Source organism: Falco cherrug, chromosome 11, assembly GCF_023634085.1.
Source record: "Falco cherrug isolate bFalChe1 chromosome 11, bFalChe1.pri, whole genome shotgun sequence".
In the NCBI taxonomy this organism is placed as follows: Eukaryota; Metazoa; Chordata; class Aves; order Falconiformes; family Falconidae; genus Falco; species Falco cherrug.
In genome coordinates this window covers 19,909,276-19,925,092 of record NC_073707.1, presented here as the reverse complement: position 1 = coordinate 19,925,092, position 15,817 = coordinate 19,909,276, and the positions used below count along the sequence as shown (strand labels likewise).

The window sequence follows — 15,817 nt, the reverse complement described above, 5'->3', positions numbered from 1 at the left end:
GACAATCCCTGTGACTTCACCCTAGGACTGGTGATGAGGGCAGGAAAGTACCCGTGCTCGGGAGCAGTCAGAGGAAGCAGCAGCATTGCAAAGGAGCAACTGTGGTGCTGCCCTGCCTGTGCCTGGCCCATGCCCTGGGCAACCTGGGCACGCTGCTGGCCCACGTCCAGCTGGCTGTCAGCCACCACCCCCAGGGCCTTTTCCACCAAGCTATTTTTCCACAGTAGCTTGCCAACTAAAGCACACAATATGGTGGGATAGTGTAACCTATTGACATGGGTTATGTAGCTGAGAGGAGGAGGAGGAAATGGCATTTTAAATTATAAAAATGAGGAAGTCCCACATCTGAAATATGCATGAGAAATGGCAGAAGGATGACCACTGCTTTACAGGAATCCATTTGCAACAAAGCAGAAGCTTTGCAGGGGGCTTGTACAAACAATTGTACTGGTTCAACTTCAAATACTGTTTTCAAGTGATATAAAGGCAGCAGAGTAAGCACCTACTGAGGTTTAAGAGAACAATTAACTACATTTATCTGAACCCTGATCATAATCAACAAACTAAGCTGAAATCAATGCAGCTCAACTGAAATAAAGATAATCACGCAGTCCTTAAACCAGGTTTGTGAAATCAATTTCAGAACAGCTCTATAGCTTTTAGATGGGCAGCCCTGCTGTATACAAAATATCATTTCTTCAGGGGCTACAGAAGTTTACATCTACAGCTGCCAATTGTATTTTCAGAGTGGGAGGACAAACAATAGTGTCCACAACTAAGGACAGTCAAGGAGATTTTAGTTTTCTTGCCTTTTCATAGCAGGATTTTTATAAATACTCTCCAAATACAGGCCTGGAAAATAAGGAACTTGTTATGGGGGTGGCTGGAATGGCAGGAGGTGCATGGGACCACAACTCATCCATGAGCCCTCAGGGACTGAAGAGGGCCAAATCTGCAGCCAGAAGCTGAGGGAACGCTGGGAACAGCTGTAGCATTTAGGGCTGGATAAGTGCAAGACCAGGAGTTGCCCAGTGAGAGCATTTGGAGATTTCTAGCATGCACCAAACACGGGCTGTTGCCAGCAAGGGCTGCTCTAGTGCACAGCTGTGTGCTAAACACAGCCACTGAGGAACCCAAAAATGCATTAGACGTGATGGAATATAATCAATAGACATAGGCTATACATGTCAAAGGCATGGGTTAAATAAGTGGAGTGTTGCTGTAAGCTCTTGGCATGGGTGTGCTGGCGAGGTGCCCCTTCCCAGAGGCTGCGGGACCCCAGCACAACCAGGTCATGCCAGGTCCTCACCATTGTGCCAGCATGGAGCCAGGCAGGAGCTCATGTCCCACGGGGCAGAGAGGTGGCCTTGGCTGGTAGGGTCAGGCCCCACGCAGCTGCAGCACGTGGCTGATCAACAGCTCACCCTGCACAGCAAGGTGCGCAGGCAGCCGGTGCTGGTGGGCAGCCTGTTCCCAGAGGATACACACTGGGCACTCACACAGTACTGAGAAAGCACTGCAGGACAGAGCTAAGGGGGATACTCGAAGAACTTTACCAGTGCATTTAATTGTAAAATGCTGATACCAGAGGAATTTCATCAGTGTGCTTAATTATAAAATATTGAAACATATGTATCCTTGACTTTAGCCGAGCTGTACAACGCTGCATTGTGTTAACTGTAGGCTCCTGCAGCTTAACTTACTAGTAGATAAGAACCAGTCCGAAACCAGGGCACGAGCCAAGAGTGTTGAAATAGGGCCAGGAGAAGAGCAGGTCACAAAAATAACAAGAAGGAAAGGAAGATAACAAGAAAAGAGGATGAAGAAAGGATAAAGATGTCCCAAACGACCACCAGATGACCCCCAACTCATTAGACCACACATGCGTGGCAAGTATGTAGGATAAGTAGTTCTTGGAATGGTAATAAATATGCTAATGATTTCTGAGAAATGTCATAAATATGTATAGATCAGCCATATAAAGACAAACAGAGAACAAAGTCAGCATGCATTGCATGTTGGGCAGAACTCATCCCCTGTGCAGCTGGTACTGAAAATAAAGAGGGCTTGCTTTCGAAAACTCAAAAATGAGCGTTAGAGAGTTTTGCCTCTGATTTTTTGGTAACAAGGGAACCCACATCCACAGCTAATGTGCTACACTGAGCCTGTAAGCTGTAAGAGAGTTTTCCAAGTAGTACAGTACCTGGAGGCAAGGCCACTTCAGCAAACAAGGAGCCACAGGGAGATGCGTTGTAAGAGCCAGCGCTCAGTCCGACGCAGCCAGCCTTGCACAAGGCAGGTCGTGCCAGCAGCACCCAGGGCAGAGCCAGGGCCGTTCTCTGCCGGCTGGGTTGCAGCCACAGGCTGGATGGGCGAGATAGGTGTCTCCTAGAAGTGGGTGCAGCTTACCCGGGGTGCACAGGCTCCCAGCTAAGAGGCTGCTTGTGGCAACAGCCGCAATCCATGCATCCAGGCCCTCCATCCTCATCAGGCAGTTGGCAGCCCCATTGCTTCTTATGCAAGTAGAGGCACCGAGGGCCGCATCCACACACCAGCTAGTGACACCCTGGAGAACACCATCTGTAGCGATCAGCATGACACAGATGATCCCTAGCTGACTCCTTACCTGTCTCCCACAGCAGATACCTCATTTTGTGCTGGATCCAGGCTGCTACAACTGGCCTGAGCTCTCTAGTCTAAAACAAGCTCACACGAGCAGCGGTCAAATCCCAGCAGGAATTTACTGAATGCAACCAGCAAAACTGAAGCCCCACCGCTGTTAGTAGCCCTGCAAGCAATCATGACACAGAGCTGCAGGTGTGCTTTGCAGGGCAGGATGTCTCCCACCTGTGCATGCCCTGAGCACCTGCATTCCCATGATGGAGGCACTTACTCAGGCCCCAAGGCTGGGCAAACAGTGACACTGGAGATGCTGGGAAATAGCTGCTATCAGCCTATGCTTGCAGAGGATGGAGACTCCTGTCCTGGGGGAACATGCTGCTGTGCTTCCAGTGCACGCAGCACATACATATCTCTAGCAAATATAGAAATGACAGGGCTGTATTTTATACACCTGTGCAGAGGCATCTACTTCTGTGCCCACTCTGTGCACTGGAAACATCTGGATTGCGGTTTTCCCTTGCACAGAAAGCTGGAGGGGAAAGTCTTACTCCCAGTCTCACCAGACTCTGTGTAATCACTCCATGTCAGCAGGGAGAGGAAGAGTTTCCAACTCATTGTATTTGCAAAGTACTCACTGCAGCACTTCCAGGCTGCTGCACATAATCAATAATCAATCATAATCAAAGACAGAAAGTAGATTCAATTAACATTAGTAAAAACCCTTGTAAGGACAGAGCAACTCCATAAAAGCTGTTGTCAAAGACAGAGAGAAGGGATTCCTGCCATGAGAGTTGCAGTAGACTTTGGTCATCTGTCCAGTCTTCCCAGATCTGGTAAACAACAAAGACCCTTACATTTCAGGAGAAGTGATTTAATCACTGCTTCAGACAATTGTCCAGGATAAAACTAATTTGTAAGCACATTCCCTATGACTTGTTTTCTGATGCATGATGGGAAGTGTAAGTAAGTAAGGGAAAGTGTACCCATTAGTAGAGATCCTCACAATCAGGATGGAAAAGACAATGGAACAGACAGTGGGGAAAGGGACATTGCTCCTTAGACAGATGACTTCTGGTGGGCAAAGAGGTCTCTTCCATATTTCATGCCTCTGGACTGAAGCAGTATGTTCCTCACTTAGCCATTACTTTGCAAAAATCAATCTTAAAGTCAGCAAGGACTGATCCAGGGGTTTGCCTTCACCAAGGCTACGCTGAAGAGACGGTGCCCAAATGGGGAGTTCAAGGTGAAGAAGAAGCAGAGGCATATATAGAATGGACATGTGAGTAAAGAGGTGCGCAAAGAAACCAAAACCCAGCATGGTGCCCCACTCCTTACCAGCTCATTTTCCTCATCCTTGTTGAGGAGCACACAGTGATCCTTCCAAAGCTTCTCCTCCATCTGACCACGTTGGTTTCAGTCCTGGATGCCCTGTCTGTGGGCTCAAGCAATGTTGAACGCAGTTACTGACTTAAGTTCAGGCCGGTGTTAAAGTCACTTTCACCGTGGTCCTGTCTGCTGCCTTTGAAAGTCTCACAGCACACAGGCTTTTTATTAGGCTCCCAGGGGAGGGAGGAATATCCACCCTCATGCGTAAAGCCCTTAAATTCCCAGCTTATGTAAGATGCGTTTCTCTGTCTCCTGGCTGTGCTGTGTTCGCTGGGGTGGGGTGGGATGGGGCAGAGCTCCAGCAGTGAGGGAAGAAGGGCACCTGCAGCCCTGTGCCGGGGGGATGGCTCTGCGCAGGGCTCAGAGGGAGATCGAGGCACAGAGCAAGGAGGAGGGTGGGAGAGTGCCACAGCCCCGCACAGAACTGACCCCAGAGCAGCACCCCAGCACTGGGAACCACCTCCAGCATGTCAGAAAGAAGCATCTGCTGTAGGGAGATCGCAGTGTTTGGGCCTGGGCTTGGTTTCAGTGCAGTGGAGGTACACGCTGGAGCAGTGTTTTTCAGGTATGGATCTAGCCTGAGCTTCCCCACTAGCACAGAGCATCCCCTCAAATACACACTTCCGTTCAAATTCTTCCTGAGTTAGAAGGTAAGAACAACAGGGCTGGATGACTCCTCTGGAGAAGCCCAGCTGGGCAACACAGGACCCCTGAACAGTGTGCAGCGTGAATCCCTGTGAGGCAGGGAGAGGTAGGGGCTCCAACCTGTCACCCTGGCAGGGACAGCGGGGACAGGCAGGCTGGGGAGCCCCACTGTGCATCTTCCAGTCTCTCGTGTCCCAGCTACTTTTTATGCATTAACCTGAAATCGCTCTGTCTTCCCCCCATTCTCCTTCTGTCGAAGTCTGAAATCAACCACTTATCCAGGCAGGAAAAATATTCTGTGTTATTGTCCTGGAATAAAGTACATGTTTGTGTGAATGGAGGCGATGGCTCTGAGCTTGCTCTCACCTTTTTTGACTCAGCCACAGGGAAGCAATTCTTTATTACTGATGAGACATGGGGATTTAAACTCGATAAAGAGACACAGCCTTTGCATGCAGCATATTTCCCTACTGATGACAAAACAGGAATTCTTCCAAATTCCCCTTCCCCCAGGTGGGAGGGAGAATGATGCCCAGGGACTGCAGTGCAGCAGGTCTTAAGAGACCCCTAAATCTCCCTCAGTCTGCAGCTCCATCCTGGAAACAGCCCCAAGAACTGAGAGAAGCACCTTTCACTAGGCAGACTCTGAAGGAAATAAAAGCACTTATCCATGTTTCTTCTCTTTGAAACAGAGCAAGGAGAGGCCAGGCTGTCTGGGATGATGAAACAGCAATTGTCATACCAGAGGCTGGCTCTGCATAGTCCAACCAGATCCATCTTTAAGGGGTTCTGCCAGGTGCAGTTGTGTCCATAAAACAGCAAACAAGGACCAAACACTGAAGAATCATGAAAAATCAGGGTGGTGGTGAAAAATAAATATTATTTCTTTTAAAGCATTGCCATTTTGAACTGCCTAAAGCCTGCATTAAACCAGATTTCAACATAAGTAAACAGTCGCCCTCTGCCTCTCCCTTTCCCCTGAGAGGGCATGGGGGGGCTCACCCACCAGGCTGCTCTGTGCATCAGTCACTCTCATGCAGCTACCCGGACATGACACGCTTGCAGTCATTCCACTCCCCAGTTTTCAGAAGCAGGGCCCATTTCTAGGGGTCTTGTATGTCACCCTTACAGGAAGTCCAGCCGTGTCCTTTGCAGACATTCTTGTGGCAAAAGGCTTATACACAAAGAGATAAAGTAATTAGATGATTGCTTACTAGCAGCCAACACCTCCTGTAACTCTCTACGGGAAGGAAACTCAAGAGAGGTATCATTAGCTGGGCAGTGTTACTAGTTCTCCCTGTTTTGACCATCCAGGGTAAGGTGCATTTCATTTACAGGAATATGACCTGCGGTCTCTGGACCGAGTCCCAGCAGTTCCCCTGCATGGGTCAGCCGGGTGCCCACCACCACGCCCGCAGCTGCGCTTGCAAAATGCTCCCCACGCTGGGCAGGACACCTCCAGCCCCAGCCCACCAGGCTGTAGAGCTGGCACCTGAAAAGGCAAAAAAGAGGGGGATCACAGGCCAGTCAACCCGACCTGAATACACAGAGAGATGTGAAAGAAAATTTTTAAGCGGTCAGTTTGTAAGTACCTAGGGGATAATAAAGTGATAAGAAGCAACTAACATGCATCTGTCACAGGAAGATCCTATCAAACCGATCTCATTTCCTCCCTGACAGGGAGATGCTCCAAGGAACAAGAGAGAAGCAGCTAATGTGGCACATTTAGGCTTTTGACAGCTCCCCATGAGATACGAAGATACTGAGAGATAGAATTCTTTTATGATGGGCTGAAAGGTTGAACCCTAAGTTCTACATGTCCTCATGTTGTTCCCTGAATTGCACGCTTGCCTGACCTCACATCAACCCAGTCACTGGGGCAGAAAGACTGGCTGGGTCGACGGCTGCCTGTCCTGTTGGGGCCTTGGGCTCAAGGCATAGGCCGGCAGGTCTACATTCCTGCTCTCCAGTCTATACCGAAAGGATGGGATGCTTCTGAACAACTTGTGCTCTGAAAGGCTGTAAAGGTTTAGCAGGACCGATGACAGAGCGTTGTGAGAGGCAGCCTGAGGCTCCTGTGTAAGTCAGCAGTGAGTGGGCAGTGAGCCCTGTGTAAAAGTGATCACAAGCAGCAGCGGAGTGGCAGGCTGGAGGTTCGTGCAAGGTACAGAAGGCAGCTGGTGGTGCCGAGGGGTGCAGTTCCTGCAGTAAAGAGCCCTGCTGCTTTACTGCAATAAGCAGTCCTGCTCGGAGCAGCTGCTGGACACTGGCTGGCATGTGCGTGGTGATTGCATGCAGTAGTAAAACCCTGTTTGTTGAAGAATGGCTGAGGGAGCATTACAGGTTTTCAAGGCTTGGAGCTATAGACTCAAGATTTGCCTGGGCTTGGGTGGGTGTGAGAGGGGAGTAAGACATAAATGAAACGTGCCTCTTCTTATCTGAACCTCTTCCCAGGTCCAAAAAACCTTCTTTCAGCACCTCTCAAGTAACATGTATGTTCAGGAGAAAGAGATTGTTATGCTCTCCTGATGTCCTCTTCCTCTCCAGCCTCACTGATCTTGCAATAGGATGCTCTTTTTGCCTGGAGCGATCTATCATGTGGCTAGGTGAAAGGCCAGGACAATTACACAGTGAAGTGGGACGTTTGCATTCCACCCTGTCTGCTAATCATCTAGAAAGTACCAAAGAGATTTATTAATTAGATTTAAACAGGACACAGGAATGGATGTTTCTTGACTCCCTTTTATCTATAGAGACCTATACAAAGTAATCAAAGCTATGTCAGTGACAAGCACTTCCAGTGGTCACCGGTCACAAGGGACAGTGTGAAAACAAGGCACTACAGAGCAGGGACAGCTATGCTTTGTATTTCAGACACACGGGACATTTAATGACTTTCTTAGAATAAGAATCATGTCCCCACTGTTGACAGCCAACCAGGAAGAAAATTTACACAGCCTGGCTTGGCTGACAGTGTGTTGAGCTGTTGAGCGTTGCCTTCCCTTGTACGCATTTGGCAATTAACCCATGGTGTGCTGAACCATCAGGCAGCGCAGCATGACCCTCCTGGCTCGGGGCTGCGTACCATCTGCCCACAAACTACACAAAAGCCGTGGAGGGGTTAAGCACTTTCTGGTGGGGAATATTAGTGCAAAATGCTCCAGGACTACTTTTCCAACAGGAAGTCTTTAAGAGGCCATAAGATGGAGTAACGAGTCCTTTAAATTCAGCTGCTGGCACCAGACACCCGCAATACGTGATAACTGAATTCTCTGTTCTCTTTCCTTGAACTGGGTGGTCCAGGTACCAGCTGTTTGTGCTTTCCTTTCCCAGTTGACCCTTGGCAGGTACTCTGTCTCTGCAGCCTCCTCTGTAATTCTCCTGAAGAAGTGTGTTGTGCATCAAGCTCCTTAGACAAAAGGTGCTATGTGAGCGGAAAAAGCTCACAAATGATGTATCTTGTAAAAGGTTCTGGCTTGTTAGCATCGTTGTACACCTACGGCTGTTATTGGTGAGGGTCTGCATTTGTTCCTCTTTTGTTGTGCGTGCTGCCAAGCAGGCTGAGCTCCAGAGTGCTGATGAACAGACAAAAACTGTGATGCGTGTATCAAGATAAACAAGTAATAAATAAATGGGACAGAAATAAAAGTGATTTTCTTTTTTCATTAACAGGGACAAGTGTATTTCACAAGGAAAATCAAATTTTGAAATTTGCTGTTCAGAGTGGCTGCCTGGCTCAGTGAATTGGCTGTGCTCCAGGGAGTCTGCCCCTTTGATTTAGCTGTAGAAAGCTAACCAGGATGGACAGCATCTGCTGGCAAAGATCACTGGGTGTCTTTCCAACCGGTGTCCACCGCTAGTCACAAAAGGAGAAAGTAAGCCTGGACCCTCAGTCCCCTAGGGGATTCTTCAGCTGTTTGAACAGCTTGGACTGCAGACAGGGACTGTGGAAGCCACAGCCAGGGCTGTCAATCTGTCTCTGCCCTTATGCAGCCTCAGAATTTGCAAAACACCCCTACAACACCTCTACAAAACAACTCTTTTCATTAAGCAGTTCAATTTTATTTCTGTTTCTCTGTTACAAGCTGGGAATGCCAAGCAGCAAGTTCAATGGCTCAGGCAGAACGGAGCACCTACATTGTACCTGCCCCTCTCGCATGCACAGCAAGTGAGGATGGGTAAAGGGAGCGCGGCAGGTGCCTGCTGGACAGACTGCAGGGAGGAAGCTGCTTGTTGCCATCCTGATTTCCAGAAGTAAAAGATCCTTTCAAACCAGAGAGAACCCTCAAAATGCAAAACACAGGCACGAGTCCTAAACACACTTGAAGCTTTTACTTTTGCTTATTCCTCATCCTGACTCTAATTACATTCCCAGTCCAAGTTTGAGGGGACCAACCCAGCACCAGGATGTGGACTGGGACCTCTGATGTTCCACCTGAGGTGAGGGAGCAGAACACAGGGACTTTAATGTGTGCGTATGAGCTGGTTTCTGCAGCAAGGATGTGTCTAACATCACTCATCTCCTGATGGCCACGAAGTTATGCTATATAAGCAGTTCAGTACAGCTGGGACACACTGCACAGGTCTGCCGATTGAACTGTGGCTGATGCCACTGAGGGAAGATAATAAAATGAGTCCCAGTATGGCTGGAGATACTGGCCTTGCATAGGAAGATGGAACACAAGACTGACATCTTAAATAGTGGCAAAGGTTAAATATCATGTAGCATGTGGATTCTATTTCTTGGAGGTAAGGCTGTATTTCAGCAGCAGGCAAACAGGTCTTTATCTTGTTGACCCTACAGGTGCCGCAGGTTTGCCACGAGTTGGTACTTCTGTACTGTCAACTGTGACATTAACTACCCGCCTAGTCTGCAGTGCTGCTGCAATTGCCAGTTTATCACATGCAGCAACATATTTGTGTGCAGGAATTCTTAAAGAGGACAGTGAATTTTGTCTCCAAGGAAAAAGTTACTGTATCTCAGAGGATGAATGGAGTAACTCCACCAGCCTGTTCTTTGATGTCTCCTTAAGCTGCAAGAAGCACCTAGACTTTACTTTCCAATGGATTTTGCTGCAAACTAGGAACTGATGCTAACTTTGGAGACACTTCTATGAATAAATGTGAACCACTTCTGGTTTGTGTCAAGTTGTGTGGCTTTGTGGCAGATATTTACCATTAGGTAAACTACAGCAGGTAGGAAAGTATTTACTCCATTTGTTTATGTTTAACCTGTCTAAAATGTGGAAAAAATTGCTGTGAGCCGAATGTTTTATGGAAGCTGAGTATTTTTGCTTTGGGTTTTTTTTTTTCTTTTTAGAAAAAAATGGTTATTTTTTAGACCAAGCTAAATTCTTTTCAAACACTGTGCTGGTACAGACATGTTGATTCAAAACAATCTGTGATTTCTTCTGATTTGCTCTTGGTTTTCCAGAGCTACTTTTTACTCTAAAAGACCAAAGGAATCTTTACTGTGACTCCCAACTTGCCTGATTCTCTGGGTTTCTTCAGCAGTGCAAGAGTGCTTTAGTGTCAAATAGTGGGAACATACTTTTCCCAGCACTGTAGTGCTCTCAAAGGGCTTCTCAGCCTCACCCAGGAAAAGCACGGGCAAGCTTCAGCTGTGAAAAACAAACTGTGCAGTCAGTTCAGAGTGTCACTCTTGGTCTGAAGCCTCGCTGACTGGTATGTTGTTGGTTTATGTAGCTGGAGACTGAGATTGCAAAATACAGCGAGCAGGAAGTCTGCCTCGCATCACAGGGCTACGAGAATATGTGCTGGCAGCGGATTTTTTTGAGCAGGTAAAACTTGCAGAAATGTGCAGCGCTGTTGGATTTACATACAGCAGAAGCAACACAGCAGTGAGTCACCATCAAAGGGTAACAGGTGAGGGATATGAGCTGATGAGTTGACACATGGTGTGTAGTCTATGCAATTACGGTTGGAAAAAAGAGTTAAACCTCAGATGGTTCAACTTAACAGCATGCCATGGAATTTAATAAAAATATTCTGAGACCTAGCTGGCTTCCTGTCTTTTAATTCAGGCCTTAGCTCCTTGGGGGTAGTAACCTCTTCAATGCCTGCTTCTTTTGGCACTGGTAAGCTAGGAGCTGATGCCAGGCCACAGCCCAGCTGTGCAGCATCTGCTCTAGTAGAGCAAGTTCACACCACAGGGGTGTCCTTGTAGACCCACAGGATGAGATTGTAATTTGCAATTATCATGTGTTTCATTCTACTTTTAAAAATTGTATATCCTGAACAAATACCTTTCTCAACAAAAAGAACAGTTAAACAATGAAATCATTCTGCTCTGTAGTTCTGAAGATTTTTTCACCCAGAAAATGCAGGTACCACATTTTAAACTGAGAAGAGGGCAAACACGTTGCCTGGTAGCAGTGAGCTAGCAATAGAGCTCTACACTGTTCCCATCGTGGGAAGACCACAATGGTGGTGGGAGTGGATGCTTCTAAAAGGCTTTGGCTATTTGCAGCTCCTTCCAGGTCCAGAAAGCCAAGTATTGCCAGAAGGGGGAAAAACCCCACCACCAGACACCGGGTAGCATTATCTGAAACCCTGGGAACTATAGGAATCCCAGGACCCGCCTATGTTCAGCAGCCTCTATCAGGAGTAAGGTCTACTTGTTTTCTCAAAGGGCATCTCCCCAGAAGAGCGCTGATACCTCAGTTAGCTACTTTTCTTCTGGAGGAACCATATGCAGTTCAAGAGAGGGATGCAGCAATGGGGTGTTTCAACCATGAATACTTTGTCAATATTCAGCAAATTTTTCCATTTACAGCTGGCAGCCATTAATACATGAGCAAGAGGACAGGAGAAACACTGTTGTGGCTTTATGTTACTGCAGCCAGCTTTTCTGCTTCCAGTTAAATCAAAAATAAGCCAGAGACGGTTAGTCTTAGAATGGGGAGCAGTGATGGGTTGGTCCTTGCTCTTTTCTTACGTCTCTGAGATAGTCCTTCTACAACCAACTGCAGCTGTCCTGAACATGTGTCCTCTGCAATTTCCTTCAGAATACATCCTCATTGCTGTCAAATGTTGGATTGCTATGGCCTCCCATATTTCCCTCTACTGATAGTGCCACAGAATCTGAGAAGAAGGTTTCATTCAGAGGTGGCCAGGCTGAGTCCTGTTCTAACACTCGCTGTAGCCTCTTGTAATGGCTCTTTGAGTGGTACCGGAAGGTCTTTTTCAGAAGCAGCCATAAAGCTCTGTTCTCGATGACCGCTTCCTGTAAACACAAGACCAAAAGGAAGATTCTGGATAACCTGGACCGCACTTTTCCCTTTTCATCCACAGGACACACACAGGGCAAGTAGTGGAGACCCAGATTACCCACCCTGATCTGCTCTTCCACATCCCTTCAATAACCTTTTACTGACCACTTCTCACAGCAGCTCCACCAGCAGTCATCCACTAGAAAATTGGGACAAGCTCCTCCTGACAGTTTTCAGGATCTGAGTAGAAACCCCAAGACTTCCCCTATTTCACTAGCCTGGGGCAGGGTCTGATACATCCCTCTCACCAGAGGAAAGAAAAGGTGGTTGGGCCTTGCATTCCCTTATATCTGATCATTCATATGTGGGCCTCTGAGGAAAGACAGTAAGGGCAAGGCAGCAGCAATGGCTTGTGTTTTACTAGATATTCCCAGGCGGGGCTGAGGAGGAGGAAGAAAGAGTGAGACCCAATGATTTCACCTTTCCAGTTAGTGCCGACAGACATTCAATGAAGCACGCTCACCTCAACAAGGAAGGACACAGCAAGTGTGACTGCAAGCATTACCACCATGGAGATCCGCCACGTGGTAGGGGTGCAAACAAGCTGGGGAAAAAAGCAGGAGAAGCTGTTCAACAGCATGTGTACACACCAGATACCCGTGGGAGTTTGTGTCATAGAATCATAGAATTATTTAAGTTGGAAAAAAACCTTAAGGTAATCAAGTCCAACCATAAACCTAACACTGCCAACTCCACCACCAAACCATGTCCCTGAGCACTATAGTTATTATTATGTTATTGACATAAGTCTACATGTCTTTTAAGTATCTCCAGGGATGGTCACTCAACCACTTTCTTGGGCAGCCTGTTCCAGTGCTTGATAACCCTATCAGTGAAGAAAATTTTCCTGATATCCAATCTAAACCTCCCCTGGTACAACATGAAGCCATTTCCTCTTGTCCTATCACTTGTTAGCTGGGAAAAGAGACTGACACTCACCTCGCTACAACCCCCTTTCAGGTAGTTGTAGAGAGCAATAAGGTCTCTCCTCGGCCTCCTTTTCCCCAGACTAAACAACCCCAGTTCCCTCAGTTGCTCCTCACAGGACTTGTTCTCTAGTCCTTTCACCAGCTTCATGTCATCAAAAGCCAGAATCCTGCACTGGCTGTTCACTGCTGATGAGCCAACACTGCTACCTGAGTAATTGATAAAGGCACTTTACAACTTACAATGCAGGAAAGAAAACCATACTCCAGCACTCCAGCAGGAAATCTAAATATTTCCTTTCTTTCTAGTATGGGCAATAATTTGAAGTCTGAATATTTCAGCTCCAAACCCAGCTCCAGCTTCCCACAGTTAGCAGCACTGGCTTTCTGGCTATAGCCCAACTTATTTTGGAGATACAGCTCAGATCCAGAATTTGGATCAGCAGTTTCTCCAGGGCTAGGCTACTGCAGTTTCTTATTGCCACTCCCTCCTTTTCTCATCTCAGCAAATCCAGTGTACTCCGACCAGAGAGCCTGGGAGTTGTGCAGTTCTTCCCAAAAGCATTTTAGCCCCTCATAGCTGCAGTGCTGGCAATGTCCTGTGTCACCACAGCCCACGACAGGACTAAGACTTGCTTTAAAGTGCCATCTCGTGGCAGATTCTTTTGCTGGGTCCGCCCACTGAGCTGCTGCTCTGGGAAGTTACACCTTGAGGCAGCTTTAGCCAGGCTGCTTGTCATCTGACATCCAGGTCCATTCCCCTTGTCTACGTTTCTTTCTGTGTTTCATTATTTCCGTTTCTAAATCCACATACTAACTGTCACACCAACATACAGGACTGGAAGCAGTAGCATGTTTAGTACTTGGTTTAAAGCAGCCACACTTCATCATTCTGATTAAAGATGTACTGAAAAAACAAGAATCTGTTGCTTTGGGGTTTTTGTTCCTGTGACACCTACTACAAGGCTGTGAGGGTGTCACAGTGAAGGAGGTTAACATTTCCCAGCCTCAACACACTAATTGTCAGGTCCACTAGTAACCCGGTCCTATGTCTGATGGAGATCTTACACGGCCATTGCATTTCCCCTAGGATGGATTTGCACAAGGCAACTCCCAGCTTGCATTCTGCCAGAAAAAAATCAGCCAAGCTCTATTGGTATTTATTAATCAAGGATCAAGATAGATCCTCTATTGCCAAGGCAGCCCCACTAGTCTTCCTCTACAACTGTTCTAAACCCAAATGCTGCTTTAGGAAACTGCAAGCTGTCTGAAATTTAAACAAGGGGACTGAAAATATTAGGGGCTGAGAACAGAGAGCTGCTGTGAGTGCCGACTGGCAGATCTTTGCAGGAGGATTTGTGTGCAGAGTAAAACAGCCTGAGAAACACAAGTGCATGGTGCTTTAGTTTAAACTTGCAGGGTCTACTCCTTTTCTCCTCCAGGCTTTGCAACTATCAAGCCACCAACATACCAAGCACAGTAAGCTTAGTGGCGCTATATTCTGTTGCACGGACAATATGCTGAAACAATCAAATATACATGTGTAGCTGTCCAGCTGTCAGAATACACAGATCTTGGTTTGGAGCTACCATACCTCCAGAAGGTTCTTTGATCCCATCATCTAAAATCCATCTCTTCAAATTTTATTTGTCTTTAGAGGTGCCATCTATCCCCTCAAAAGTCTGTGCCTTTTGTTAAAAACAATCCCAGCGCACTTATAATGGGACTGTAGTAGGAAGAAAACCCATCTTGGAACAATACTCACATCCATCTTAGAGTAGAGATCATCAATATCAGCAAACACCAAGATGAGGCAAATGCTCAGCTGCCCTATGAGCACTAGTAAGAACACATCTGAAGGGACAAGAACAAGCAAATAGAACCACAGGTTTATGAGCAATCTCAGCTGCTTGGCTTTACTACAAAAGATTGTAATCATGCTCCGTGTCAAACAGTAAAAAAAAAAAAAAAAGAATTCATGGGATAGGAAGGAACTTTCAGCAAAAGAAAAATGAACAGAGTAGAACCCCCACTTTAGTCAGTCAAGCAGATATACGTAAGGCTGGGACAAACCTTGTAGTTGCACATTTAAAATGTCAAATGAGTATTTTGAACATTTCGATCTGACCTCTCATATCTGAGAAGCCTTAGAGCCTTCCAGTGCGTCTTTCTCTGAGCTCTGTGTCTCCTGTCATTCAGAAAAATGTCCAGGATGTAGTCTTGCTCTTGTTGACACAATTAGGAACAATGCCCTCAATTTCAGTGATGTCAAGACTCTCTTTCAATCAGGATCTAAAGAGTCTAAGCAGTGGAGATTTATTGCCCTCCCCATCCATAGGCAAATGTTCCAATGCTGTCAGGCACTGAACTTCACTCCGCAGACACTCACTCTGGTTTTGCCTTGTTCTGGGGGATGGATGACCCACTCTTCTGCTATCTGGGACGAATATCCCCTCCTCACTATTACTATATCAAAACAGCAAAGCTTTGAAACCTGCAGCATTAACTCTTCAGCAATTAAAGAACTGAACAGAGCTTTGTCTGAGAGACAGCTGCAGGATTTGTTCCACAAAGAAAAACAGCTCTCCTGTGCCTCACTGTAACTTCCAGAACTGCCACAGTCACGTGCTCATCTTCCCTTCACATGACAGTCTTTCAGAGGCAGAACAAACCTACTAGACTTCGCTACAGTCTCTTCAAGTTATTGCCCCTGATGTTTCCTCTTTGAAGAAGTAAACTGGTCATAGATTTAGCAAATGCTAAACATCTCTGGTTCTAGAATAGGAAACAGAGCCTCTGCGAATGTGCAGATTTTATCATATTTTTCCTTCTGAGATGGTCCCAAAAGAATGCCCTGAACATGAGTTCTCTCAATTATTGCTCAACCAGCATGCTCTGAGGAGACAGGCACAGGGCTCTTCCAGAGTTATTCTAAAGACTAAAGCA

General features: G+C 46.8%; 2 protein-coding genes across 7 annotated transcripts in view; both read right to left on the bottom strand.

The window, feature by feature from the left end:
• Positions 1 to 4,187, bottom strand: part of LOC102046330 (probable cation-transporting ATPase 13A5) — a 35,945-nt gene extending 31,758 nt beyond the window's left edge. The window contains exon 1 of one of the 2 annotated variants that reach the window (XM_005443702.3): positions 3,958 to 4,187. In XM_005443702.3, coding sequence (XP_005443759.2) covers positions 3,958 to 4,020 — 63 coding nt within the window. In that variant the 5' untranslated portion in view covers positions 4,021 to 4,187. The remainder of the gene's footprint in view (positions 1 to 3,957) is intronic. The other variant, XM_027811809.2, reaches the window with a different exon arrangement.
• An 873-nt stretch (positions 4,188 to 5,060) lies between these two features.
• The window catches only part of LOC102050989 (probable cation-transporting ATPase 13A4), a 51,308-nt gene continuing 40,551 nt past the window's right edge, over positions 5,061 to 15,817 (bottom strand). For 3 of the 5 annotated variants that reach the window (XM_027811806.2, XM_027811805.2, XM_055724057.1), the window contains 3 exons: positions 14,637 to 14,725; positions 12,409 to 12,489; positions 5,062 to 11,899 (listed from right to left, as the gene is read on the bottom strand). In XM_027811806.2, coding sequence (XP_027667607.1) covers positions 11,678 to 11,899; positions 12,409 to 12,489; positions 14,637 to 14,725 — 392 coding nt within the window. In that variant the 3' untranslated portion in view covers positions 5,062 to 11,677. Of the gene's footprint in view, positions 11,900 to 12,408; positions 12,490 to 14,636; positions 14,726 to 15,817 lie in introns of all 5 variants that reach the window. The other 2 variants (XM_027811807.2, XM_055724056.1) reach the window with 1 other exon arrangement.